This window comes from Cetorhinus maximus, unplaced genomic scaffold, assembly GCF_964194155.1.
Source record: "Cetorhinus maximus unplaced genomic scaffold, sCetMax3.hap1.1 HAP1_SCAFFOLD_457, whole genome shotgun sequence".
Classification (NCBI taxonomy): domain Eukaryota; kingdom Metazoa; phylum Chordata; class Chondrichthyes; order Lamniformes; family Cetorhinidae; genus Cetorhinus; species Cetorhinus maximus.
Genome location: NW_027596401.1, coordinates 244,191 through 269,433, shown reverse-complemented (window position 1 = coordinate 269,433; position 25,243 = coordinate 244,191). Strand labels below are relative to the sequence as shown.

Below are 25,243 nucleotides of genomic sequence, written 5' to 3'. Positions count from 1 at the left end.
GCGCCGCTGCACTCGGTCGAATGTCAAGGACCCTCCATCGGACGATCACTCGGATATGGCGGAGGAAGTTCGGTGCCGAGTTTTGTTTGTCTGATCAGGGTCGGAAACACTTCTTGTCCCGAGCGGAGGGTTTGGGTTCAAAGCTTTATCCCTCTCGTACCGTGGTAACCTGGGAGCAGCCTGTGCGCAACAAATTGGGGGAGTAAATCGGCCCTCGGGGTTCACAGGAACAGGAGGAGGCCCATTCACCCCCACTCGAGCCTGTTACACAGGAACAGGAGGAGGCCCATTCACCCCCACTCGAGCCAGTTACACAGGAACAGGAAGAGGCCCATTCAGCCCCCTCGAGCCTGTTACACAGGAACAGGAGGAGGCCCATTCAGCCCCCTCGAGCCTGTTACACAGGAACAGGAGGAGGCCCATTCAGCCCCCTCGAGCCTGTTACACAGGAACAGGAGGAGGCCCATTCAGCCCCCTCGAGCCTGTTACACAGGAACAGGAGGAGGCCCATTCAGTCAGATCACAGCTGATCTGTATCTTAACCCCATCCACCCACCTCGGTTCTGTGACCCTTAACCCCCCGACCCAACAAAAATCTCTCAATCTCAGTTTTGAAATTTCCAATTGACCCCTCCCAGCCTCGACAGCTTTTTCTGGGGGAGGGAGTTCCAGATTTCCACCCCGCCTCCTTTGTGTGAAGATAGTGCTTCCTGACATCACCCCCTGAACGGCCTGGCTCCAATTTTAAGGTTCTGCCCCCTTGTTCTGGACCCCCACCCCCCTCACCTCACCCCCACCAGAGGAAACAGTTTCTCTCTGTCGACCCCATCAAATCCTTTAATCATCTTAAACCCCTCGATTTGATCACCCCTTAATCTTCGAGACTCGAGGGAACACAAGCCTGGTCTGTGCGACCTGTCCTTGGGATTTAACCCTTTCAGCCCTGGGATCGTTCCGGTGAATCTGCGCTGCACCCCCTCCGAGGACAATATATCCTCCCTGAGGAGCGGGACCCAGAACTGAACCCAGTGACTCCGGGTGAGGTCTGAGAGGAGCTTTAGAAAACTGAAGCTTCAGTTGCTCCCACTTTATATTGCATAACTTGTTAGTAATGTTTACTTTTACTGGGATGCTGAAGCAGCCCATGTCCAAATGCAGCAAGACCTGGACAATATCCAGGCTTGGGCTGACAAGTGACAAGTAACATTTGTGCCACACAAGTGTCAGGCAATGACCATCTCCAACAAGAGAGAATCTAACCATCGCCACTTGACATTCAATGGCATCACCATCACTGAATCTCCCACTATTAACATCCTGGGGGTTACCATTGACCAGAAACTGAACTGGACTAGCTACATAAATACTGTGGCTACAAGAGCAGGTCAGAGGCTGGGATTCCTGTGGTGTGTAACTCACCTCCTGACTCCCCAAAGGCTGTCCACCATCTACAAGGCACAAGTCAGGAGTGTGATGGAATACTCCCCATTTGCCTGGGTGAGTGCAGCTCCCACAACACTCAAGAAGCTCAACACCATCCAGGACAAAGCAGCCCCGCTTGATTGGCACCCCATCCACAAACATTCGCTCCCTCCACCACCGACGCACAGTAGCAGCAGTGTGTGTACCATCTACAAGATGCACTGCAGCAACTCACCAAGGTTCCTTCGACAGCACCTTCCAAACCCACGACCGCTACCATCTAGAAGGATAAGGGCAGCAGACACATGGGGAACACCACCACCTGGAAGTTCCCCTCCGAACCACTCACTATCCTGACTTGGAAATATATCGGCTGTTCCTTCACTGTCGCTGGGTCAAAATCCTGGAACTCCCTCCCTAACAGCACTGTGGGTGTACCTACACCACACGGGGACTGCAGTGGCTCAAGAAGGCAGCTCACCCACCACCTTCTCAAGGGGCAATTAGGGGATGGGGCAATAAATGCTGGGCCCGGCCAGCGACGTTCACATCCCGTGATGAAATTAAAAAATGTAACCTCCTGACCGAGCAAAGCAGAGAGACTGAGGAAATTCGACTGTGTGATGATTCTCCCCCTGTGAATTGCTCCAAGTTCTTTCTCTGGATTTCTTCCAGGTGATTTTCAGCCAGCTCTCTAGCCCCTCCGATGTGCGGGAGACCATGTCTGTAGCAGCTGGAGCCCTCAGGTCAGTCCACCTCAAATCAGAAAACCTGCCCCAATGCATAGAAACATCTGGAGCTCTGGGCATTCGCATGGTGGGTTCCATGTGTCTGAGCAAGCCCTGTTCTCCAGAGCCCCCTGTCACTGAGTGACCTACGCTGGCTCCCGGAGACTCAATCCCTCCCTTTTTATAATTCTCAACCTTGGTTACAAATCCTGACAGGGCCTTCCTTCCCTATCTCTGTAACCTCCTCCACCCCCTCCATCCCTCCCTATCTCTGTAACCTCCTCCACCCCCTCCATCCCTCCCTATCTCTGTAACCTCCTCCACCCCCTCCATCCCTCCCTATCTCTGTAACCTCCTCCACCCCCTCCATCCCTCCCTATCTCTGTAACCTCCTCCACCCTCTCCATCCCTCCCTATCTCTGTAACCTCCTCCACCCCTCCACCCCTCCCTATCTCTGTAACCTCCTCCACCCCCTCCATCCCTCCCTATCCCTGTATATTCCTTCACCCCCTCCATCCCTCCCTATCCCTGTAACCTCCTCCACCCCCTCCATCCCTCCCTATCCCTGTATATTCCTTCACCCCCTCCATCCCTCCCTATCTCTGTAACCTCCTCCACCCCCTCCATCCCTCCCTATCTCTGTAACCTCCTCCACCCTCTCCATCCCTCCCTATCTCTGTAACCTCCTCCACCCCCTCCATCCCTCCCTATCTCTGTAACCTCCTCCACCCCCTCCATCCCTCCCTATCCCTGTATATTCCTTCACCCCCTCCATCCCTCCCTATCCCTGTAACCTCCTCCACCCCCTCCATCCCTCCCTATCTCTGTAACCTCCACCACCCCCTCCATCCCTCCCTATCCCTGTAACCTTCTCCACCCTCTCCATCCCTCCCTATCCCTGTAACCTTCTCCACCCCCTCCATTCCTCCCTATCCCTGTAACCTCCTCCACCCCCTCCATCCCTCCCTATCGTTGTAACTTCCTTCACCGCCTCCATCCCTCCCTATCTCTGTAACCTCCTCCACCCCCTCCATCCCTCCCTATCTCTGTAACCTCCTCCACCCCCTCCATCCCTCCCTATCCCTGTATATTCCTTCACCCCCTCCATCCCTCCCTATCCCTGTAACCTCCTCCACCCCCTCCATCCCTCCCTATCTCTGTAACCTCCACCACCCCCTCCATCCCTCCCTATCCCTGTAACCTTCTCCACCCTCTCCATCCCTCCCTATCCCTGTAACCTCCTCCACCCCCTCCATTCCTCCCTATCCCTGTAACCTCCTCCACCCCCTCCATCCCTCCCTATCGTTGTAACTTCCTTCACCGCCTCCATCCCTCCCTATCTCTGTAACCTCCTCGAGCCCCTACAACCCTCCCTATCTCTGTAACCTCCTCCAGCCCCTACAATCCTCCCTATCTCTGTAACCTCCTTCACACCCTCCAACCCTCCCTATCCCTGTAACCTCCTCCCCCCTCCATCCCTCCCTATCCCTGTAACCTCCTTCACCCCCTCCATCCCCCCTATCCCTGTAACCTCCTCCATCCCCTCCATCTCTCCCTATCCCTGTAACCTCCTTCGCCCCCACCATCCCTCCCTATCCCTGTAACCTCCTCCAGCCCCTACAACCCTCCCTATCCCTGTAACCTCCTCCGGCCCCTACAACCCTCCCTATCTCTTAACCTCCTTTACCTCTACAACCCTCCCTATCCCTGTAACCTCCTCCACCCCCTCCATCCCTCCCTATCCCTGTAACCTCCTCCACTCCCTCCATCCCTCCTTATTTCTGTAACCTCCTCCACCCCCCTAACCCTCCCTATCCCTGTAACCTCCTCCACCCCCTCCATCCCTCCCTATCACTGTAACCTCCTTCACCCCCTACAACCCACCCTATCTCTGTAACCTCCTTAACCCCCTCCATCACTCCCTATCCCTGTAACCTCCTCCACCCCTCTACCCCTCCCTATCCCTGTAACCTCCACCCCCCTCCATCCCTCCCTATCCCTGTAACTTCCTTCACCCCCTCCATCCCCCCCTATCCCTGTAACCGCCTTCACCCCCTCCATCCCACCCTATCCTTGTAACCTCCTTCACCCCCTACAACCCTCCCTATCCCTGTAACCTCCTTCACCCCCTACAACCCTCCCTATCTCTGTAACCTCCTCCAGCCCCTATAACCCTCCCTATCTCTGTAACCTCCTCCAGCCCCTACACCCCTCCCTATCTCTCTAACCTCCTCCAGTTCCTACAACACTCCCTATCTCTGTAACCTCCTTCACCCCCTACAACCCTCCCTATCTCTGTAACCTCCTCCAGCCCCTACAATCCTCTCTATCCCTGTAACCTCCTCCACCCCCTACAACCCTCCCTATCTCTGTAACCTCCTTCACCCCCTACAACCCTCCCTATCTCTGTAACCTCCTCCAGCCCCTACAACCCTCCCTATCTCTGTAACCTCCTTTAACTCTACAACCCTCCCTATCCCTGTAACCTCCTCCAACCCCTCCATCCCTCCCTATCCCTCTAACCTCCTCCACCCCTACCCCTCCCTATCCCTGTAACCTCCTCCACCCACTCCATCCCTCCCTATCCCTGTAACCTCGTCCACCCCCTCCATCCCTCCCTATCCCTGTAACCTCCTCCACCCCCTCCATCCCTCCCTATCTCTGTAACCTCCTCCAGCCCCTACAATCCTCCCTATCCCTGTAACCTCCTCCACCCCCTACAACCCTCCCTATCTCTGTAACCTCCTTCACCCCCTACAACCCTCCCTATCTCTGTAACCTCCTCCAGCCCCTACAACCCTCCCTATCTCTGTAACCTCCTTTAACTCTACAACCCTCCCTATCCCTGTAACCTCCTCCAACCCCTCCATCCCTCCCTATCCCTCTAACCTCCTCCACCCCCTACCCCTCCCTATCCCTGTAACCTCCTCCACGCCCTCCATCCCTCCCTATCCCTGTAACCTCGTCCACCCCCTCCATCCCTCCCTATCCCTGTAACCTCCTCCACCCCCTCCATCCCTCCCTATCTCTGTAACCTCCTCCACCCCCTCTACCCCTCCCTATCCTTGTAACCTCCTCCACCCCCTCCATCCCTCCCTATCCCTGTAACCTCCTCCACCCCCTACAAACATCCCTATCCCTGTAACCTCCTTCACCTCCTACAACCCTCCCTATCTCTGTAAGCTCCTTCACCCCCTCCTCCCTCCCTATCCCTGTAACCTCCTCCACCCCCTCAATCCCTCCCTATACCTGTAACCTCCTTCACCCCCTACAACCCTCCTTATCTCTGTATCCTCCTCCACCCCCTCCACCAGCCCTATCTCTGTAACCTCCTCCATCCCTCCCTATCTCTGTAACCTCCTCTAGCCCCTACAACACTCCCTATCTTTGTAACCTCCTCCTACTGAGTGAGCACCGCACTGTCGGTATTGAGGGAGTGCCGCCCTGCCGGTACTGAGGGAGAGCCCCACTGTCGGTACTGAGCGAGTGCCGCACTGTCTGTACTGAGGGAGTGCCGCACTGTCGGTACTGAGGGAGTGTTGCACTGTCATTACTGAGGGAGTGCCGCACTGTCGGTACTGAGGGAGCGCCGCACTGTCGGTACTGATGGAGTGCCGCACTGTCATTACTGAGGGAGTGCCGCACTGTCAGTACTGAGGGAGTGTTGCACTGTCATTACTGAGGGAGTGCCGCAGTGTCGGTACTGAGGGAGTGCCGCACTGTCGGTACTGAGGGAGTGCCGCACTGTCGGTACTGAAGGAGTGCCGCATTGTCGGTACTGAGGGAGTGCCGCACTGTCATTACTGAGGGAGTACCGCATTGTCGGTACTGAGGGAGTGCCGCACTGTCGGTACTGAGGGAGTGACGCACTGTCGGTACTGAGGGAGTGTCGCACTGTCGGTACTGAGGGAGCGCTGCACTGTCATTACTGAGGGAGTGCCGCACTGTCATTACTGAGGGAGTACCGCACTGTCGGTACTGAGGGAGTGCCGCACTGTCATTACTGAGGGAGTACCGCACTGTCGGTACTGAGGGAGTGCCGCACTGTCGGTACTGAGGGAGTGACGCACTGTCGGTACTGAGGGAGTGTCGCACTGTCGGTACTGAGGGAGCACTGCACTGTCATTACTGAGGGAGCGCCGCACTGTCATTACTGAGGGAGTACCGCACTGTCGGTACTGAGGGAGCGCTGCACTGTCATTACTGAGGGAGTACCGCACTGTCGGTACTGAGGGAGTGCCGCACTGTCGGTACTGAGGGAGTGCTGCACTGTCGGTACTGAGGGAGTGCCGCACTGTCGGTACTGAGGGAGTGTCGCACTGTCGGTACTGAGGGAGTGCCGCAGTGTCGGTACTGAGGGAGTGTCGCACTGTCGGTACTGAGGGAGTGCCGCAGTGTCGGTACTGAGGGAGTGCCGCAGTGTCGGTACTGAGGGAGGGCCGCACTGTCGGTACTGAGGGAGGGCCGCACTGTCGGTACTGAGGGAGGGCCGCACTGTCGGTATTGACGGAGTGCCGCAGTGTCGGTACTGAGGGAGTGCCGCAGTGTCGGTACTGAGGGAGGGCCGCAGTGTCGGTATTGAGGGAGTGCCGCAGTGTCGGTACTGAGGGAGGGCCGCACTGTCGGTACTGAGGGAGGGCCGCACTGTCGGTACTGAGGGAGGGCCGCACTGTCGGTATTGAGGGAGTGCTGCACTGTCTGCGACTGCAATTTCTTCCGCGATGTCTGCGGTGTGACAACTCTGGAGCAACAGATGTGGAGTACATGAGGTCTCCTGGACAATCTTTGGAAAAGAGCGGGAGGCAGTGAAACCCGTTGGGATGTCCGGAGGTGGTGGAGGGCTCTAGAGAAATGCAAAGTCTGTTTAAATTCTCTCATCTTTCTTACAGAGGGGAGGTGGTATCGTTGGTTGATCAAGTTGGAAAACCAGTTGTTATAAACCCCGAGATGCCTACCAACTCTGAGAGGTTAGACAACTTGTTGGAGCTGCCAACGAAATGTATAATAGTTTACGAGTATAAAGCGAGATTGTCAGCAATGTCCACAAGGGTCATTTCTTCAACAGTGGGTCTGGGGTTTTGTCTGCACCGGGCAGGAGCACAGAGTCTAATAGTGAAGATCCTACATGGATGGGTAGAACTGTGTGTGTGAATTAACAACACGAAGGACATTGAATGCGTGGTAGTGTCAGTGATAGGGGGAGAGTGTACATGGGGGTGTGGGAGGGTAGAATCAGTGATAGGGGAGAGTGTACATGGGGCTGTGGGAGGGGGATTAAATGGGTGGGTAGAGTCAGTGATAGGGGGAGAGTGTACATGGGGCTGTGGGAGGGGATTAAATGGGTGGGTAGAGTCAGTGATAGGGGAGAGTGTACATGGGGGTGTGGGAGGGTAGAATCAGTGATAGGGGAGAGTGTACATGGGGCTGTGGGAGGGGATTAAATGGGTGGGTAGAGTCAGTGATAGGGGGAGAGTGTACATGGGGCTGTGGGAGGGGGTTTAAATGGGTGGGTAGAGTCAGTGATAGGGGAGAGTGTACATGGGGGTGTGGGAGGGTAGAATCAGTGATAGGGGAGAGTGTACATGGGGATGTGAGAGGGGATTAAATGGGTGGGTAGAGTCAGTGATAGGGGGAGAGTGTACATGGGGCTGTGGGAGGGTAGAATCAGTGATAGGGTGAGAGTGTACATGGGGCTGTGGGAGGGGGATTAAATGGGTGGGTAGAGTCAGTGATAGGGGAGAGTGTACATGGGGCTGTGGGAGGGGATTAAATGGGTGGGTAGAGTCAGTGATAGGGGGAGAGTGTACATGGGGCTGTGGGAGGGGATTAAATGGGTGGGTAGAGTCAGTGATAGGGGGAGAGTGTACATGGGGATGTGGGAGGGGATTAAATGGGTGGGTAGAGTCAGTGATAGGGGGAGAGTGTACATGGGGATGTGGGAGGGGATTAAATGGGTGGGTAGAGTCAGTGATAGGGGGAGAGTGTACACAGGAATACCGCCCAGAGAGTTAATTATTTATATTTCTGCAAAGTCACTAATTCCCCCCATCTTTTTACAGTTTTCCATATAAGGTTACAGCTGTGACAGACCAACAAACAGGTAGGCGATATTCACTGTCATGTAAACCTGGTCAGCTGCGTCCCAATACAGCATTGGCACAGGCTAAAAAATTAATAACCTGCTCTGAGTGTTTCTTCAAAGCCAAAGTTAATATTTAAAACTGATCAAAGGTTCAAAACGTCAAGAACACTCACAGCACGAAATCTTCAAGAGATAGGCACTGTCGGAGCGTCAGTACTGACGGAGTGCTGCACTGTCGGAGCGTCAGTACTGACGGAGTGCTGCACTGTCGGAGGGTCAGTACTGAGGGAGTGCCGCACTGTCGGAGGGTCAGTACTGAGGGAGTGCTGCACTGTCAGAGGGTCAGTACTGAGGGAGTGCTGCACTGTCGGAGGGTCAGTACTGAGGGAGTGCCACACTGTCGGAGGGTCAGTAATGAGGGAGTGCCGCACTGTCGGAGGGTCAGTACTGAGGGAGTGCCGCACTGTCGGAGGGTCAGTACTGAGGGAGTGCTGCACTGTCAGAGGGTCAGTACTGAGGGAGTGCTGCACTGTCGGAGGGTCAGTACTGAGGGAGTGCCACACTGTCGGAGGGTCAGTAATGAGGGAGTGCCGCACTGTCGGAGGGTCAGTACTGAGGGAGTGCCGCACTGTCGGAGGGTCAGTACTGAGGGAGTGCCGCACTGTCGGAGGGTCAGTAATGAGGGAGTGCCGCACTGTCGGAGGGTCAGTACTGAGGGAGTGCCGCACTGTCGGAGGGTCAGTACTGAGGGAGCGCCGCACTGTCGGAGGGTCAGTACTGAGGGAGTGCTGCACTGTCGGAGGGTCAGTGCTGAGGGAGTGCTGCACTGTCAGAGGGTCAGTACTGAGGGAGTGCTGCACTGTCGGAGGGTCAGTACTGAGAGAGTGCTGCACTGTCGGAGGGTCAGTACTGAGAGAGTGCTGCACTGTCGGAGGGTCAGTACTGAGGGAGTGCTGCACTGTCGGAGGGTCAGTACTGAGGGAGTGCTGCACTGTCGGAGGGTCAGTACTGAGGGAGTGCTGCACTGTCAGAGGGTCAGTACTGAGGGAGTGCTGCACTGTCGGAGGGTCAGTACTGAGGGAGTGCTGCACTGTCGGAGAGTCAGTACTGAGGGAGTGCTGCACTGTCAGAGGGTCAGTACTGAGGGAGTGCTGCACTGTCGGAGGGTCAGTACTGAGGGAGTATTGCACTGTGGGAGAGTCAGTACTGAGGGACTGTCGCACAGTCGGAGTGTCAGTACTGAGGGAGTGCTGCACTGTCGGAGGGTCAGTACTGAGGGAGTGCTGCACTGTCAGAGGGTCAGTACTGAGGGAGTGCTGCACTGTCGGAGGGTCAGTACTGAGGGGGTGCTGCACTGTCAGAGGGTCAGTACTGAGGGAGTGCCGCACTGTCGGAGGGTCAGTACTGAGGGTGTGCTGCACTGTCGGAGGGTCAGTACTGAGGGAGTGCCGCACTGTCGGAGGGTCAGTACTGAGGGAGTGCTGCACTGTCAGAGGGTCAGTACTGAGGGAGTGCCGCACTGTCGGAGGGTCAGTACTGAGGGAGTGCCACACTGTCGGAGGGTCAGTAATGAGGGAGTGCCGCACTGTCGGAGGGTCAGTACTGAGGGAGTGCCGCACTGTCGGAGGGTCAGTACTGAGGGAGTGCCGCACTGTCGGAGGGTCAGTACTGAGGGAGCGCCGCACTGTCGGAGGGTCAGTACTGAGGGAGCGCCGCACTGTCGGAGGGTCAGTACTGAGGGAGTGCTGCACTGTCAGAGGGTCAGTGCTGAGGGAGTGCTGCACTGTCAGAGGGTCAGTACTGAGGGAGTGCTGCACTGTCGGAGGGTCAGTACTGAGAGAGTGCTGCACTGTCGGAGGGTCAGTACTGAGAGAGTGCTGCACTGTCGGAGGGTCAGTACTGAGGGAGTGCTGCACTGTCGGAGGGTCAGTACTGAGGGAGTGCTGCACTGTCGGAGGGTCAGTACTGAGGGAGTGCTGCACTGTCAGAGGGTCAGTACTGAGGGAGTGCTGCACTGTCGGAGGGTCAGTACTGAGGGAGTGCTGCACTGTCGGAGAGTCAGTACTGAGGGAGTGCTGCACTGTCAGAGGGTCAGTACTGAGGGAGTGCTGCACTGTCGGAGGGTCAGTACTGAGGGAGTATTGCACTGTGGGAGAGTCAGTACTGAGGGACTGTCGCACAGTCGGAGTGTCAGTACTGAGGGAGTGCTGCACTGTCAGAGGGTCAGTACTGAGGGAGTGCTGCACTGTCGGAGGGTCAGTACTGAGGGGGTGCTGCACTGTCAGAGGGTCAGTACTGAGGGAGTGCCGCACTGTCGGAGGGTCAGTACTGAGGGTGTGCTGCACTGTCGGAGGGTCAGTACTGAGGGAGTGCTGCACTGTTGGAGGGTCAGTGCTGAGGGAGTGCTGCACTGTCGGAGTGTCAGTGCTGAAGGAGTGCTGCACTGTCGGAGGGTCAGCGCTGAGGGAATGCCGCACTGTCGGTGGGTCAGTACTGAGGGAGTGCTGCACTGTCGGTGGGTCAGTACTGAGGGAGTGCTGCACTGTCGGAGGGTCAGTGCTGAGGGAGTGCTGCACTGTCGGAGGGTCAGTAATGAGGGAGTGCCGCACTGTCGGAGGGTCAGTACTGAGGGACTGTCGCACAGTCGGAGTGTCAGTACTGAGGGAGTGCTGCACTGTCAGAGGGTCAGTACTGAGGGAGTGCCGCACTGTCAGAGGTTCAGTACTGAGGGAGTGCTGCACTGTCAGAGGGTCAGTAATGAGGGAGTGTTGCACTGTCGGAGGGTCAGTACTGAGGGAGTGCTGCACTGTCAGAGGGTCAGTAATGAGGGAGTGTTGCACTGTCGGAGGGTCAGTACTGAGGGAGTGCTGCACTGTCGGAGGGTCAGTACTGAGGGAGTGCTGCACTGTTGGAGGGTCAGTACTGAGGGAGTATTGCACTGTTGGATGGTCAGTACTGAGGGACTATCGCACAGTCGAAGTGTCAGTACTGAGGGAGTGCTGCACTGTCGGAGGGTCAGTACTGAGGGAGTGCTGCACTGTCGGAGGGTCAGTACTGAGGGCGTATTGCACTACAGGGATGGAATTGAATGGCAAGTTGTGTTCAACTCCTGTTAACCTGTGGTTAGACCCCACTAGGAGCACTGTGCACAATTCTGGACTTCATATCCCTTGGTTAGACCACACTGGGAGCACTGTGCACAGTTCCAGTCTCCATATCCCTTGGTTAGACCACACTGGGAGCACTGTGCACAATTCTGGACTCATATCCCTTGGTTAGACCACACTGGGAGCACTGTGCACAATTCTGGACTCCATATCCCTTGGTTAGACCACACTGGGAGCACTGTGCACAGTTCCAGTCTCCATATCCCTCGGTTAGACCACACTGGGAGCACTGTGCACAGTTCCAGTCTCCATATCCCTCGGTTAGACCACACTGGGAGCACTGTGCACAGTTCCAGTCTCCATATCCCTTGGTTAGACCACACTGGGAGCACTGTGCACAGTCCCGGTCTCCATATCCCTTGGTTAGACCACCCTGGGAGCACTGTGCACAGTCCCGGTCTCCATATCCCCTGGTTAGACCACACTGGGAGCACTGTGCACAGTTCCAGTCTCCATATTCCTCGGTTAGACCACACTGGGAGCACTGTGCACAGTTCCAGTCTCCATATTCCTCGGTTAGACCACACTGGGAGCACTGTGCACAGTTCTCCTTATTGTAAAAATGATATAGTCACTGGAGAAGTTGTCAAAACAATTTACTTAAATTATACCAGCTGCTTATAACTATCAGGAAAGATTGAACAGGCTGGGGCTCTTTTCTCTAGTAAAGAGAAGGCTGAGGGGGTGACCTGATCGAGGTCTTTAAAATGATGAGAGGGTTTCGATAGGGTAGACGTAGAGAAGATGTTTCCACTTGTCGGAGTGAGACCAGAACTAGGGACCATCGATATAAAATCGTCACTAATAAACCCAATGGGGAATTCAGGAGAAACCTCTTTACCCAGAGAGTGTGGAGAATGTGGGACTTGCTCCCACAGGGAGTGGTCGAGGTGAATAGTGTCGATGTGTTTAAGGGGGGAGCTGGATAAACACATGAGGGAGAGAGGAATAGAAGGATATGGGGATGGGGTGAGATGGAGAGGGGGGTGGGAGGAGGCTCATGTGGAGCAGGTACACCAGCACGGAGCAGATGGGCCAAATGGCCTGTTTCTGTGGTTTCTTAACCATGTGCTGCTGACCCCTCACCACATTAAGGCTATGCTTGACCTTGACTCTGTAAGTGTAACCATTCCGATTGAGAAATTATGAAGAGAGCTCAGGCCTCTGTCTCTTCTCATTAAACTCAAGCATTTTTGTCTCTCAATTTCACAGGTCATGAAAAACTTCTGCAAAATATTTTTGTCGAGGTTGCGCAACATCTTTCCAGGTAAGGCTAGACAGCAACACGGGAACACGGGAACACGGGAACAGGGGGACACGGGAATACAGGAACACAGCAACATGGGAACACAGGAACGCAGGAACAGGGGAACACAGGAACGCAGGAACAGGGGGACACGGGAATACAGGAACACAGCAACATGGGAACACAGGAACGCAGGAACAGGGGAACACAGGAACGCAGGAACAGGGGAACACAGGGACTCAGGAACACGGGAACACAGGAACGCAGGAACATGGGAACACGGGAATGCAGGGACATGGGAACACGGGAACGCAGGGACTCAGGAACACAGGAACGCAGGGACTCAGGAACACAGGAACGCAGGGACACGGGAACACGGGAACGCAGGAACATGGGAACACGGGAACGCAGGAACAGGGGAACACAGGGACTCAGGAACACGGGAACACAGGAACGCAGGAACATGGGAACACAGGAACGCAGGAACATGGGAACATGGGAACGCAGGGACATGGGAACACGGGAACGCAGGGACACAGGAACACAGGAACGTAGGAACATGGGAATACGGGAACGCAGGGACATGGGAACACGGGAACGCAGGGACACAGGAACACAGGAACGCAGGGACATGGGAACATGGGAACGCAGGGACACAGGAACACGGGAACGCAGGAACAGGGGGACACGGGAACACAGGAATGCAGGAACAGGGGAACACCGGAACTCAGGGACACAGCAACATGGGAACACGGGAACTCAGGAACATGGGGACACGGGAATACAGGAACATGGGAACACAGGAACTCAGGGACAGGGGAACACCGGAACTCAGGGACACGGCAACATGGGAACACGGGATCACAGGAACACAGGAATGCAGGAACATGGGAGCATGGGAACTCAGGAACATGGGAACATGGGAATGCAGGAACACAGCAACATAGGAACATGGGAACTCAGGAACACAGCAACATAGGAACACGGGAACTCAGGAACACAGCATCATAGGAACACGGGAACCCAGGAACACAGCATCATAGGAACACGGGAACTCAGGAACACGGGAACTCAGGAACACAGCAACATGGGAACTCAGGAACATGGGAACACGGGAACTCAGGAACACAGCGACATGGGAACACAGCAACACAGGAACTGGGGAATTTTGGAACACGGGAACACAGGAATATGGGAACACGGGAACTCAGGAACAGGCGAACACGGGAACACAGGAACACAGCAACATAGGAACACGGGAACTCAGGAACACAGCAACATAGGAACACGGGAACTCAGGAACACAGCAACATGGGAACACAGCAACACAGCAACATGGGAATACGGTAACTCAGGAACACAGCAACATGGGAACATAGAAACATGGGAACACAGCAACCTGGGAACACAGGAACACAGGAACATCTAACCGAGGGACATAGTCACATGGGAGAGTAGGCTCCCTAAATTCCCCTTATCCCCTTGTTGAGACACGCAGTCTGAGACATCTATTAACTGGGTTACTGACCCTTTCGCCCTGAGGCGTCTGTGCCCTTTTAGCTGTTGCCAGCCCTGGACAGCCAGTCTCGGTGAGCCACTCGACTACAGTGGGCATCGTGGCCTTAATCCAATTCCGTCCTCCAGTGAGCACCCGTGTTCCTGTGTTCCCAGTGTATCTGCCCCCACCCCCCCATCGCCGAGCTGGGGGGGCAGGTGTATGGTCGGGATTGGAGGAGGTGGGGGGGGGTGGGTGTGGTGAGGGGTGGTTTGGAGTGGGTGAGGGTTACACGATGACGAGACATGCCCTGGTAGAATAGCTCCCCGACGCTCACTGTCCACATTTCCCCAAACCCTTCCTCAGCGAGGGTCAAGGTGCTCGGAGAGGAGGGAGGAGACAAGGCATCATGGACACCCACGTCCATAAAAGGGGGACACAGGCATACAAAGGTCAGGAATAGGAGCAGGAGGAGGCCATTCGGCCCCTCGAGCCTGCTGCCCCGTTCAGCACGATCACGGCCGATCTCCTACCTCAGCTCCACTTTCCCGCCCTCTCCCTCGGAGCCTAAAAACCCATCGATCTCGGTCTTGAATAGACTCAGCATCGGAGCGCCCACCGCTCCCTGGTGGGGAGAGAATCCCAAAGATTCGCAACCCTCCGAGTGAAGACATTTCTCCTCGTCTCCGTCCAAAATGGCTGACCCCTTGTCCTCAGACTGTGACCTCCCCACCCACCCTCCGGCCCCACCAAGCCTTGACTCTCCAGCCGCTTTGGTGGGGTATCGGGGAGCGGGGTGGGGGGTGAAGGGAGTGAGAAGCAGCCCCTCAGCATCGAGCGGGTCAAACCTTCCAAGGATTTAACACGTTTCAACGAGATCACCTCTCATTCCTCTAAACCGCGGGGATTTATTTCGAGAGGACTAGAATATAAAAGCCGGGATGTGCTGCTGAGGCTTTATAAGGCTCTGGTCAGACCACATTTAGAACATTGTGAGCAATTTTGGGCCCCGTATCTCAGGAAGGATGTGCTGGGCCCTGGAGAAGGTCCAGAGGAGGTTCACGAGAACGATCCCAGGAATGAAAGGCTTAACATATGAGGAACGTTTGAGGACACTGGGTCTATACTCGATGGAGTTTAGAAGGATGAGGGGGGGGATCTGGTTGAAACTTACAGAATACTGAAAGGCCTGGATAGAGTGGATGTGGGGAAGATGTTTCCATTAGTAGGAGAGACTAGGACCCGAGGGCACAGCCTCAGAGTAAAGGGGAAGACCTTTTAGAACAGAGATGAGGAGAAACTTCTTTAGCCAGAGAGCGGTGAATCGATGGAATTCATTGCCACAGAAGGCTGTGGAGGCCGGGTCATTGAGTGTATTTAAGACCGAGATCGATAGGTTCTTGATTGGTAAGGGGGATCAAAGGTGACGGGGAAAAGGCGGGAGAATGGGGGTTGAGAAACTTATCAGCCATGATTGAATGGCGGAGCAGACTCGATGGGCCGAATGGCCTAATTTCCGCTCCTATATCTTATGGCCTAACACCGGCCCATTCTCCTCGAGCTCTCCTCACGGGGCAGCCCTCTTGGAGCGGGTGTGAAAGATCCCACGGCCCCTTATTTGGAGGGTGAACAGGTGGGGGGGGGAGGAAGTTCTCCCCGGTGTCCCGAGGCCGATATTTATCCCTCGGCCAATGTCACCGAAGACAAGAGAACCCAGTGACCTGGGCCATTATGGCCTGGGCTGTTTGTGGGAGCTTCCTGCGTGCAAATTGGATGCCGCGTTTCCTACAAGACGAATGAAAGCTCCTTCATCGGCCGTGAAAGGCTTTTGGACGCCTCTGAGGCTGGGGGAAGGGAGCCGGGGTGAGGGTGATGGGGGAGAGACACTCGCCAGCCTTTCACTTTTCTCCAACTGGAATGTTTTTCAGGGCCTTAGGAGTCGACGATCTCAGAAGCGAGCTCTCAGCCAAACTGGACACCTTGGAGCGGAGAGTGGACGGTGAGTGGGGGTTGACCTCCCCCGAGCGTTGGCCCCGGGCTAGGTGGCGATTTCCCCCTTGTGTCGGTGGCCGGACCGAGGCATCTCGGAGGTCCCCGTCAGTGCCGCCTGTCCATCGCAGAGTGTGGGAGGAGGCCATTCAGCCCCTCGAAGTCTGCTCTCCCACTCAATGCGATGATCAGCGCCGACCTCCGACCTCCGACCTCAGCTCCACTTTCCCGCCCTCCCCCTCGGTGCCCAAAGGCCCATCGATCTCGGTCTCGAATAGACCCGGAGACGGAGCATCCACCACTCCACAGGGGTGGGGGGTGGTGGGGGGTGGGGAGAGAGAATTCCACAGATTCGCAACCCTCCGAGTGAAGACATTTCTCTTGACCTCCATCCAAAATGGCCGACCCCTTTACCTTGCGTCTCAGTCCCAACCACCCACCAAGGTGATCGTGGAATGTTCCAGAGCTTTTTCCCCCCCTGATTGGCCCTGGATCTTTCTCCCTGGGGTCCTGGCTTTGCCCAAGGATTTGGTGGGGGGGTATTTATTTAAGGCTGTTGGGAGGCAGGCTAGGCCTCGACCACCATCTTGGGTACAGGAACTAACAACGGGAGGGCCACCCTTCCCCCCAGCGCCGTCGGTGGGCCAAACCCAGGCCCCCCACCGGCCGGGTAGAGCCTAACGTCGCGAGACACGGACCCCCACCCCCACCGTAGCGACTCACAGGATTCCTTCCTCTTGGCAGTGGGCAGACAGAAGGCGGCGGAGGTCGGGAGGTGCGCCGAGGACATCAGGAAGCTGAGGGAGGCGGTCGGACAGACGGAAAAGTAAGAGAATGACGCGGCCGCGAGAGCTTGACCTAGGCCCAAATCCCCAGACCGCGACCCTCTGGGTTAGAGGGACGTCTCGGAGGTGGGGGTTGGGGGGGGGAAGGGTGATGGGGTTTAATACCAGCGGGTGGCCTTCCCCAGCAAGGCTGCCGTGGGTTGCCCACCCCTAATTGCCCCTTGGGGACATGACGGCGAGCTAACGCTCCTGAAGGCCGGGAGCTGGTCTCACGTGACTGAGCGTCTCGCTCGGCCATTCCAGAGGGGCAGTTAAGAGTCAACCACTGACCCTCCGACAGTGCGGCACTCCCTCAGCGCTGACCCTCCCACAGTGCAGCACTCCCTCAGTACTGACTCTCCGACAGTGCAGCACTCCCTCAGTACTGACCCTCCGACAGTGCGGCACTCCCTCAGTACTCACCCTCTGATACTGCAGCACTCCCTCGGTACTGACCGTCCGACGATGCGGCACTCCCTCAGTACTCACCCTCCAACAGTGCGGTGGTCCCTCAGCGCTGACCCTCCGACAGTGCGGCACTCCCTCAGTACTGACCCTCCGACAGTGCAGCACTCCCTCAGTACTCACCCTCTGAGTGCCGTGCTGCACTGTCGGAGGGTCAGTACTGAGGGAGTGCTACACTGCTGGAGGGTCTGTGCTGAGGGAGTGCTGCACTGTCGGAGGATCAGTACTGAGGGAGTGCTGCACTGTCGGAGGGTCAGTGCTGAGGGAGTGCTGCACTGTCAGAGGGTCAGTACTGAGTGAGTGCTGCACTGTCTTTCAGATGACACATTAAACCGAGGCCCCCGTCTGCCCTCTCGGGCAGGTGTGAAAGATCCCACAGCCACTATTTGGAAGAAGAGCAGGGGGGAGTTCTCCCCGGTGTCCTGGGGCCAACATTTATCCCTCAACCAACATCACTAAAAAACAGATGATCTGGGTCATCATCACATGTCTGTTTGTAGGATCTTGCTGTGCTCCAATCAGCTGCTGCAGTTCCGACATTGCAACAGTGGCCGCGCGTCAAGGCAAGTCCTTCATTGGCTGTGAAACGCTTTGGGGGGTGGGGGGGGCGTCCCGAGGCAGGGAAAGGCGCTAGGGAAATGCATGTGTTGTGGGAGTCCTACAGCCCTTTGATTCTGGGAGATTTAGCCCTACTCTTTCTCACACGATACGCCAAATCTCTGATACACCTCTCCTGTCTTTGTTTCACTCCCCCAGGTTGGGCTACACGTGTGGCTGTGACTCTCCAGGCATTAACAAAAAAATGTTGACTGCGAGGCGTGATATCCCTACATATCCCAAGGTAGGTCTTCTCCCTTCATTAACCCTGCGAGTCGATCTTAAGGTCATTATAAACAGGAGTAGAGGGGAGGACGCACTCTCTGTGCCTAGCGACGGAAGTTAAAGATAGTATCCAGTTGGAGGAAAGAGCGTATAATTCCACCATGAAGAGAAGATTGGACAGAAACAGCAAAGAGCGACTAAAAGATTATTGAGCAGGGAGAGATTAGAGTTCGACAGAAAGCTAGCTAAAAATATAAAAACAGTAAGAACTTCTACAGGTATTCAGAAAGGAAAAGAGGGAGTAACGTGAGTGTTGGTCTGCCGGAGGGTGAGATTGGGGAATTAATAATTGGAAAATAAGGAGATGGTGGATGAGTTGAACAGATATTTTGCACCTTCACTGTACAGGATGCAAATGACATCCCAGAAATAATTGTGAATCAGGAGGTGGGTGGGAGGAACTTAAAACAATTCCAATCCCCAGGGAAAGGGGGACTGAGAAAACTATTTGAACTAAAAGCTGACAAGTCCCTGGGTCCTGATGGACTTCACCCTCGGGTCTGAAAAGGAGTGGCTGCTGAGATCGTGGATGCATTGGTTTTAATTTTCCAAAGTTCCCTCGGTTCTGGAGAGGTCCCATCAGATTGGAAAATAGGGAATGTGACTCCTGTATTCAAGAAAGGAGGGAGACAGAAAGCAGGAAACTACAGACCAGTTAGATTAACACCTGGTCATAGGGAAAATGCTGGAATCAGTTATTAAGGAGGTTAGAGCATGGCACTTAGAAAATCTCAATGTAATCAGGCAGAGTCTCCATGGTTTAGTGAAAGGGAAATCATGTTTGGCTAATTTATTGACGTTCTTTAAGGAAGTAACCAGCAACGTGGGTAAAGGGGAAGCTGTGGATGTGCTGTACTTAGATTTCCCAAGGCATTTGACAAGGCGCCACATCAAATGTTACTATGCAATATAAGAGCTCATGGTGCAGGGAGTGACATATTAGCATGGATAGAGGATGGGCTAGCTAACAGGAAACAGAGAGTAGGTATAAATGGGTCATTTTCAGCCTGGCAGGATGGGATGAGTGGAGTGCCACAGGGATCAATGCTGGGGCCCCAACAATTTACAATTTATACCAATGGCTTAGATAAAGGAGCCGAATGTATGGTTTCTGAATTTGCTGATGATACAAAGGATAGGCAGGAAAGTAAGTTGTGAAGAGGACATAAGGAGTCTGTAAAGGAATATAGATCAGTTAGGTGAGTGGGCAAGGAATTGGCGGACGGAGTACAAGGTGGGAAAATGTGAACTTGTCCACTTGGGCAGGGAGAATAGAAAAGGAGCAAATGATCTAAACGAAGAGAGGTTGCAGGACTCTGAGGTACAGAGGGATCTGGGTGTCCTGGTACATTAATAAGGAAAAGTTAGTGTGTAGGAACAGCAAATGATCAGGAAGGCAAGTGGAACCCTGTTGTTTATTGCGAGGGAGATGGAATATAAAAGTAGGGATGTTTTGATACAGTTGTACAGGGCGTTGGTGAGGCCACATCGGGAGAGCTGAGGGCAGCTTTGGTCTCCTTAAGGAAGGGTGTAATTGAATCAGAAACAGTTTAGTGAAGGTTAACGCGGCTGATTCCTGATGTGGGGAGGGGTTATCCTATAAGGAAAGGTTGGACAGGCTGGGCCTGTACCCATTGGAGTTTAGAAGAATGAGAGGTGATCTTATTGGAACATAGTTGAATCAAGGGACCGCTCCACTGCCGGAGGGTCAGTACTGGGGGAATGTGACACTGCCGGAGGGTCAGTACTGAGGGAATGCAACACTGTCGGAGGGTCAGTAGAGAGAGTGCTGCACTGTTAGAGTCAGTACTGAGGAAGAGCTGCACTGTCAGAGTCAGTGCTGAGGGAGTGCCGCACTGTCGGAGGGTCAATACTGAGGGAGAGTTGCACTGTTGGAGGGTCAGTATTGAGGGAGTGCTGCACTGTCAGAGAGTCAGTACTGAGGGAGCGCTGCACTGTCGGAGGGTCAGTACTGAGGGAGTGCTGCACTGTCAGAGAGTCAGTACTGAGGGAGCGCTGCACTGTCGGAAAGTCAGTACTGATGGAGTGCTGCACTGTCAGAGGGTCAGTACTGAGGGAGTGCTGCACTGTCGGAGGGTCAATACTGAGGGAGAGTTGCACTGTTGGAGGGTCAGTATTGAGGGAGTGCTGCACTGTCAGAGAGTCAGTACTGAGGGAGCGCTGCACTGTCGGAAAGTCAGTACTGATGGAGTGCTGCACTGTCAGAGGGTCAGTACTGAGGGAGTGCTGCACTGTCGGAGAGTCAGTACTGAGGGAGCGCTGCACTGTCAGAGCCAGTACTGAGGGAGCGCTGCACTGTCAGAGGGTCAGTACCGAGGGTGCGCTGCACTCTTGAAGGGTTAGTACTGAGGGAGTGCTGCACTGTCGGAGAGTCAATACTGAGGGAGAGCTGCACTGTTGGAGGGTCAGTATTGAGGGAGTGCTGCACTGTCGGAGGGTCAGTACTGAGGATGTGCTGCACTGTTGGAGGGTCAGTACTGAGGGATTGCTGCACTGTGGGAGGGTCGGTGCTGAGGGAGTGCTGCACTGTCGGAGAGTCAGTACTGAGGGAGCGCTGCACTGTCGGAGGGTCAGTACCGAGGGAACGCTGCACTCTTGAAGAGTTAGTACTGAGGGAGTGCTGCACTGTCGGAGGGTCAATACTGAGGGAGAGCTGCACTGTTGGAGGGTCAGTACTGAGGGAGTGCTGCACTGTGGGAGGGTCGGTGCTGAGGGAGTGCTGCACTGTCGGAGAGTCAGTACTGAGGGAGCGCTGCACTGTCGGAGGGTCAGTACCGAGGGAGCGCTGCACTCTTGAAGAGTTAGTACTGATGGAGTGCTGCACTGTCGGAGGGTCAATATTGAGGGAGAGCTGCACTGTTGGAGGGTCAGTACTGAGGGAGTGCTGCACTGTCGGAGGGTCAGTACTGAGGGAGTGCTGCACTGTCAGAGAGTCAGTACTGAGGGAGTGCTGCACTGTTGGAGGGTCAGTACTGAGGGAGTGCCGCACTGTCAGAGGGTCAATACTGAGGGAGCGCTGCACTGTCGGAGAGTCAGTACTGAGGGTGTGCTGCACTGTCGGAGGGTCAGTACTGAGGGAGCGCTGCACTGTCGGAGAGTCAGTACTGAGGAAGTGCTGCACTGTCAGAGAGTCAGTACTGAGGGAGTGCTGCACTGTCAGAGGGTCAGTACTGAGGGAGCGCTGCACTGTCAGAGCCAGTACTGAGGGAGCGCTGCACTGTCAGAGGGTCACTACCGAGGGAGCGCTGCACTCTTGAAGGGTTAGTACTGAGGGACTGCTGCACTGTCGGAGAGTCAATACTGAGGGAGAGCTGCACTGTTGGAGGGTCAGTATTGAGGGAGTGCTGCACTGTCGGAGGGTCAGTACTGAGGGAGTGCTGCACTGTTGGAGGGTCAGTACTGAGGGAGTGCTGCATTGTTGGAGGGTCAGTACTGAGGGAGTGCCGCACTGTCAGAGGGTCAGTACTGAGGGAGTGCTGCACTGTCGGAGAGTCAGTACAGAGGATGTGCTGCACTGTCGGAGGGTCAGTACTGAGGGAGCGCTGCACTGTCGGAGAGTCAGTGCTGAGGGAGTGCTGCACTGTCAGAGAGTCAGTACTGAGGGAGCGCTGCACTGTCGGAGAGTCAGTACTGAGGATGTGCTCCACTGTCGGAGGGTCAGTACTGAGGGAGCGCTGCACTGTCGGAGAGTCAGTACTGAGGGCGTGCTGCACTGTCAGAGAGTCAGTACTGAGGGAGCGCTGCACTGTCGGAAAGTCAGTACTGATGGAGCGCTGCACTGTCAGAGGGTCAGTACTGAGGGAGAGCTGCACTGTCGGAGAGTCAGTACTGAGGGAGCGCTGCACTGTCGGAGGGTCAGTACCGAGGGAGCGCTGCACTCTTGAAGGGTTAGTACTGAGGGAGTGCTGCACTGTCGGAGAGTCAATACTGAGGGAGAGCTGCACTGTTGGAGGGTCAGTATTGAGGGAGTGCTGCACTGTCGGAGGGTCAGTACTGAGGGAGTGCTGCACTGTTGGAGAGTCAGTACTGAGGGAGTGCCGCACTGCCAGAGGGTCAGTACTGAGGGAGTGCTGCACTGTCGGAGGGTCAGTACTGAGGGAGCGCTGCACTGTCAGAGAATCAGTACTGAGGAAGTGCTGCACTGTTGGAGGGTCAGTATTGAGGGAGTGCTGCACTGTTGGAGGGTCAGTACTGAGGGATTGCCGCACTGTCAGAGGGTCAGTACTGAGGGAGTGCTGCACTGTCGGAGGGTCAGTACTGAGGGAGTGCTGCACTGTCGGAGGGTCAGTACTGAGGGAGTGCTGCACTGTCAGAGAGTCAGTACTGAGGGAGCGCTGCACTGTCGGAGAGTCAGTACTGAGAGAGTGCTGCACTGTCGTAGAGTCAGTACTGAGGGAGCGCTGCACTGTCGGAGGGTCAGTACTGATGGAGTGCTGCACTGTCAGAGGGTCAGTACTGAGGGAGTGCTGCACTGTCAGAGGGTCAGTACTGAGGGAGAGCTGCACTGTCGGAGGGTCAGTACTGAGGGAGTGCTGCACTGTCAGAGGGTCAGTACTGAGGGAGTGCTGCTCTGTCGGAGGGTCAGCACTGAGGGAGTGCTGCCCTGTCGGACAGGCGCTGTCCGAATGTACATCTTTGTTTTTGTCGGGGTTGGAACAGGGTTAAGGATATTGAGCTGCTACCACACTGACCTGTCTCTCGTGCACTGATCTGGCGATTTCTTGTCCCACAGTACACCCTGTCACAGGAAACCATCGCAGCTCTCAAGAAGCCAACCTTCGACGTTTGGCAATGGGCCCCTAATGAGGTAAATATCAAGACCACACCCTCTCCAGAAACATGGATCTATTCGGGTGAATGTTGGCGCTCGGAACCTCTGCTGGTATGGGGTCGGTCCTAAGACGGGTCACCGGTATTCATTGGCGTCGAATGTTGTGAGCAGGACAGAGGGAGCTAACACAGCCAACCCCCTCTATGGTCAGATTCCTGGCCGGTAACCTGAAAATCGAGTTCAAGAGCAGAGAGACTGGGGATATACACGTGCAGATATTGACGTTAGCAGGGCAGGCTGAGAGCGCTGATTGATAATCCATACGGGATCCGGGTTTTTTATCAATAGGGGCATGGAGCACCTCTTAGTCCAAAAAAACGTATGATAAAATTAGCAAAAGCACCTTACAAAACATTTCAACCTCACCACGCTGCAAAACGCTACTTGTCCTGTCATGAAGCTATTAATGTGTATCATGTTATTGGAAGTTATTTTTTTTTTAAATAGAGGTTTAGCCAGCGGGTGTGTCTATGTGTGTGTCTGTTTTAATTGGACTAAAGCCATCCAGCCTGAGCGCTTTGAAGTATAGTGGTTTTGAGATGGAAACAGAGGTAGAGGTCACATTCGCATTTTGTTGAACAGAACAGTCAAGAGTGGGAGTGAAATCTCGCACCTCGCTAGGGGAAATCAAGCAATGTTTACATAACTCATGAAACTGATACCACGAGAGGAGTTCAAAGGTCCTGAGGATACAGTGAGAATTTACGTCCAAAGAGAAGCGCTGGGTATAACTTCAGCAGTTTTGTGTGTGTAGAGCAGAGGTTTGTAACATCAAAGCAGCTGTAAGCCTACACCTGTCTGCAAAGGAACCACAGTGAAAGGAACCTCATTTGGAATTTGTGAGGTGACAATGCTTTGCCTGGAGTCTGCTTAAGGTCTATGGGTTGTCTTAGAGGAGATTAGTTTGGGAATTTGTTAAAAAGTTATGATAATACTAGTTTGTACCATGTGCATATGTTTAACTTGTGCAAATTAATAAATGTCTCATGTAGTTTGATATAAAACCATCTCGAGACCTGGTGGTCTTATTCCTGAATTTAGAGCTGCATCTCACACATTCCACTGGGAAATATAGGTTATGACAGTTGTTTAAAGTTTCCCTCTGGGATTTTAAATAACTCAGCCTTTTCCAACTGCTGGGTCACAACAGTCTCCATAATAGTGTGTTCCCCACTCATCGCTACCTCTACACAATCGGGGTTCACTTGATATTTACAGTGTACGTTCCTTGTCAGTCATGCAGCCAGGGCTGAGGGGGTGTGGGGGTGCAGACTGGCACTTTCCAAGGTCCAGGACTACGTGCTGAGATATGCAGGAAAGCTTGGGGCAGCTACTGCAGAAACATTATGGGGAGAGGTCAAACCCTCTGAGAATTTTATATGTTTCAAATGGATCGCCTCTCAATCTTCTAAACTCCAGGGAATATTGGCCCATTCTCCTCCATCTCTCCTCATGGGCCAATCCCCCTCACCCCAGGGATACATCATTAGATGCCCTCTGGTAGAATGTACGATCTGTTGTTGAAGGAACGTGGATGAACATTAACGATGCTTGTTTCCAATCATCCCACAGATGCTGAGTTGCATTGAGTATATGTACCACGACCTTGGACTGGTCCAGGAGTTCAACATCAATGCCATCACTCTGAAACGCTGGCTGGTATGTTTCAGTAACCCTAACCCTAACCCTAACCCTAACCCTAACTTAAACCTAACCCTAACCCTAACTTAAACCTAACCCTAACCCCTAATCCCTAACACTGAACGCTGGCTGGTGTGTATCAGTAACCCTAACCCTAACCCTAACCCTAACCCTAACTTAAACCTAACCCTAAACCTAACTTAAAACTAACCCTAACTCCTAACCCTGAATGCTGGCTGGTGTGTATCAGTAACCCTAACCTTAACCCTAATGCCTAACCCCCAACCCCTAAACCCTAAACTCTAAACCCCTAAACCCCGAAATCCCTAAACCCAAGCACTGAATTGCTGGTTGGTATGTATCAGTAACCCTAAACCTAACCCTAACACTAATATTGCCCCTAATCCGAACCCTAACGCTAACACTAACATTACTCCGAACCCTAACCC

At 54.5% G+C, this 25,243-nt stretch overlaps 1 protein-coding gene across 1 annotated transcript in view; it reads left to right on the top strand.

Annotated features, from left to right (window-relative positions):
- LOC144673740 (high affinity cGMP-specific 3',5'-cyclic phosphodiesterase 9A-like) overlaps nt 1-25,243 on the top strand; it is a 48,148-nt gene that overhangs the window by 9,556 nt on the left and 13,349 nt on the right. The window contains exons 2-10 of the mRNA XM_078535441.1: nt 2,098-2,168; nt 7,041-7,118; nt 8,211-8,251; nt 12,613-12,667; nt 16,070-16,140; nt 16,875-16,956; nt 18,176-18,260; nt 23,055-23,129; nt 24,726-24,812. Coding sequence (XP_078391567.1) covers nt 2,098-2,168; nt 7,041-7,118; nt 8,211-8,251; nt 12,613-12,667; nt 16,070-16,140; nt 16,875-16,956; nt 18,176-18,260; nt 23,055-23,129; nt 24,726-24,812 — 645 coding nt within the window. The remainder of the gene's footprint in view (nt 1-2,097; nt 2,169-7,040; nt 7,119-8,210; nt 8,252-12,612; nt 12,668-16,069; nt 16,141-16,874; nt 16,957-18,175; nt 18,261-23,054; nt 23,130-24,725; nt 24,813-25,243) is intronic.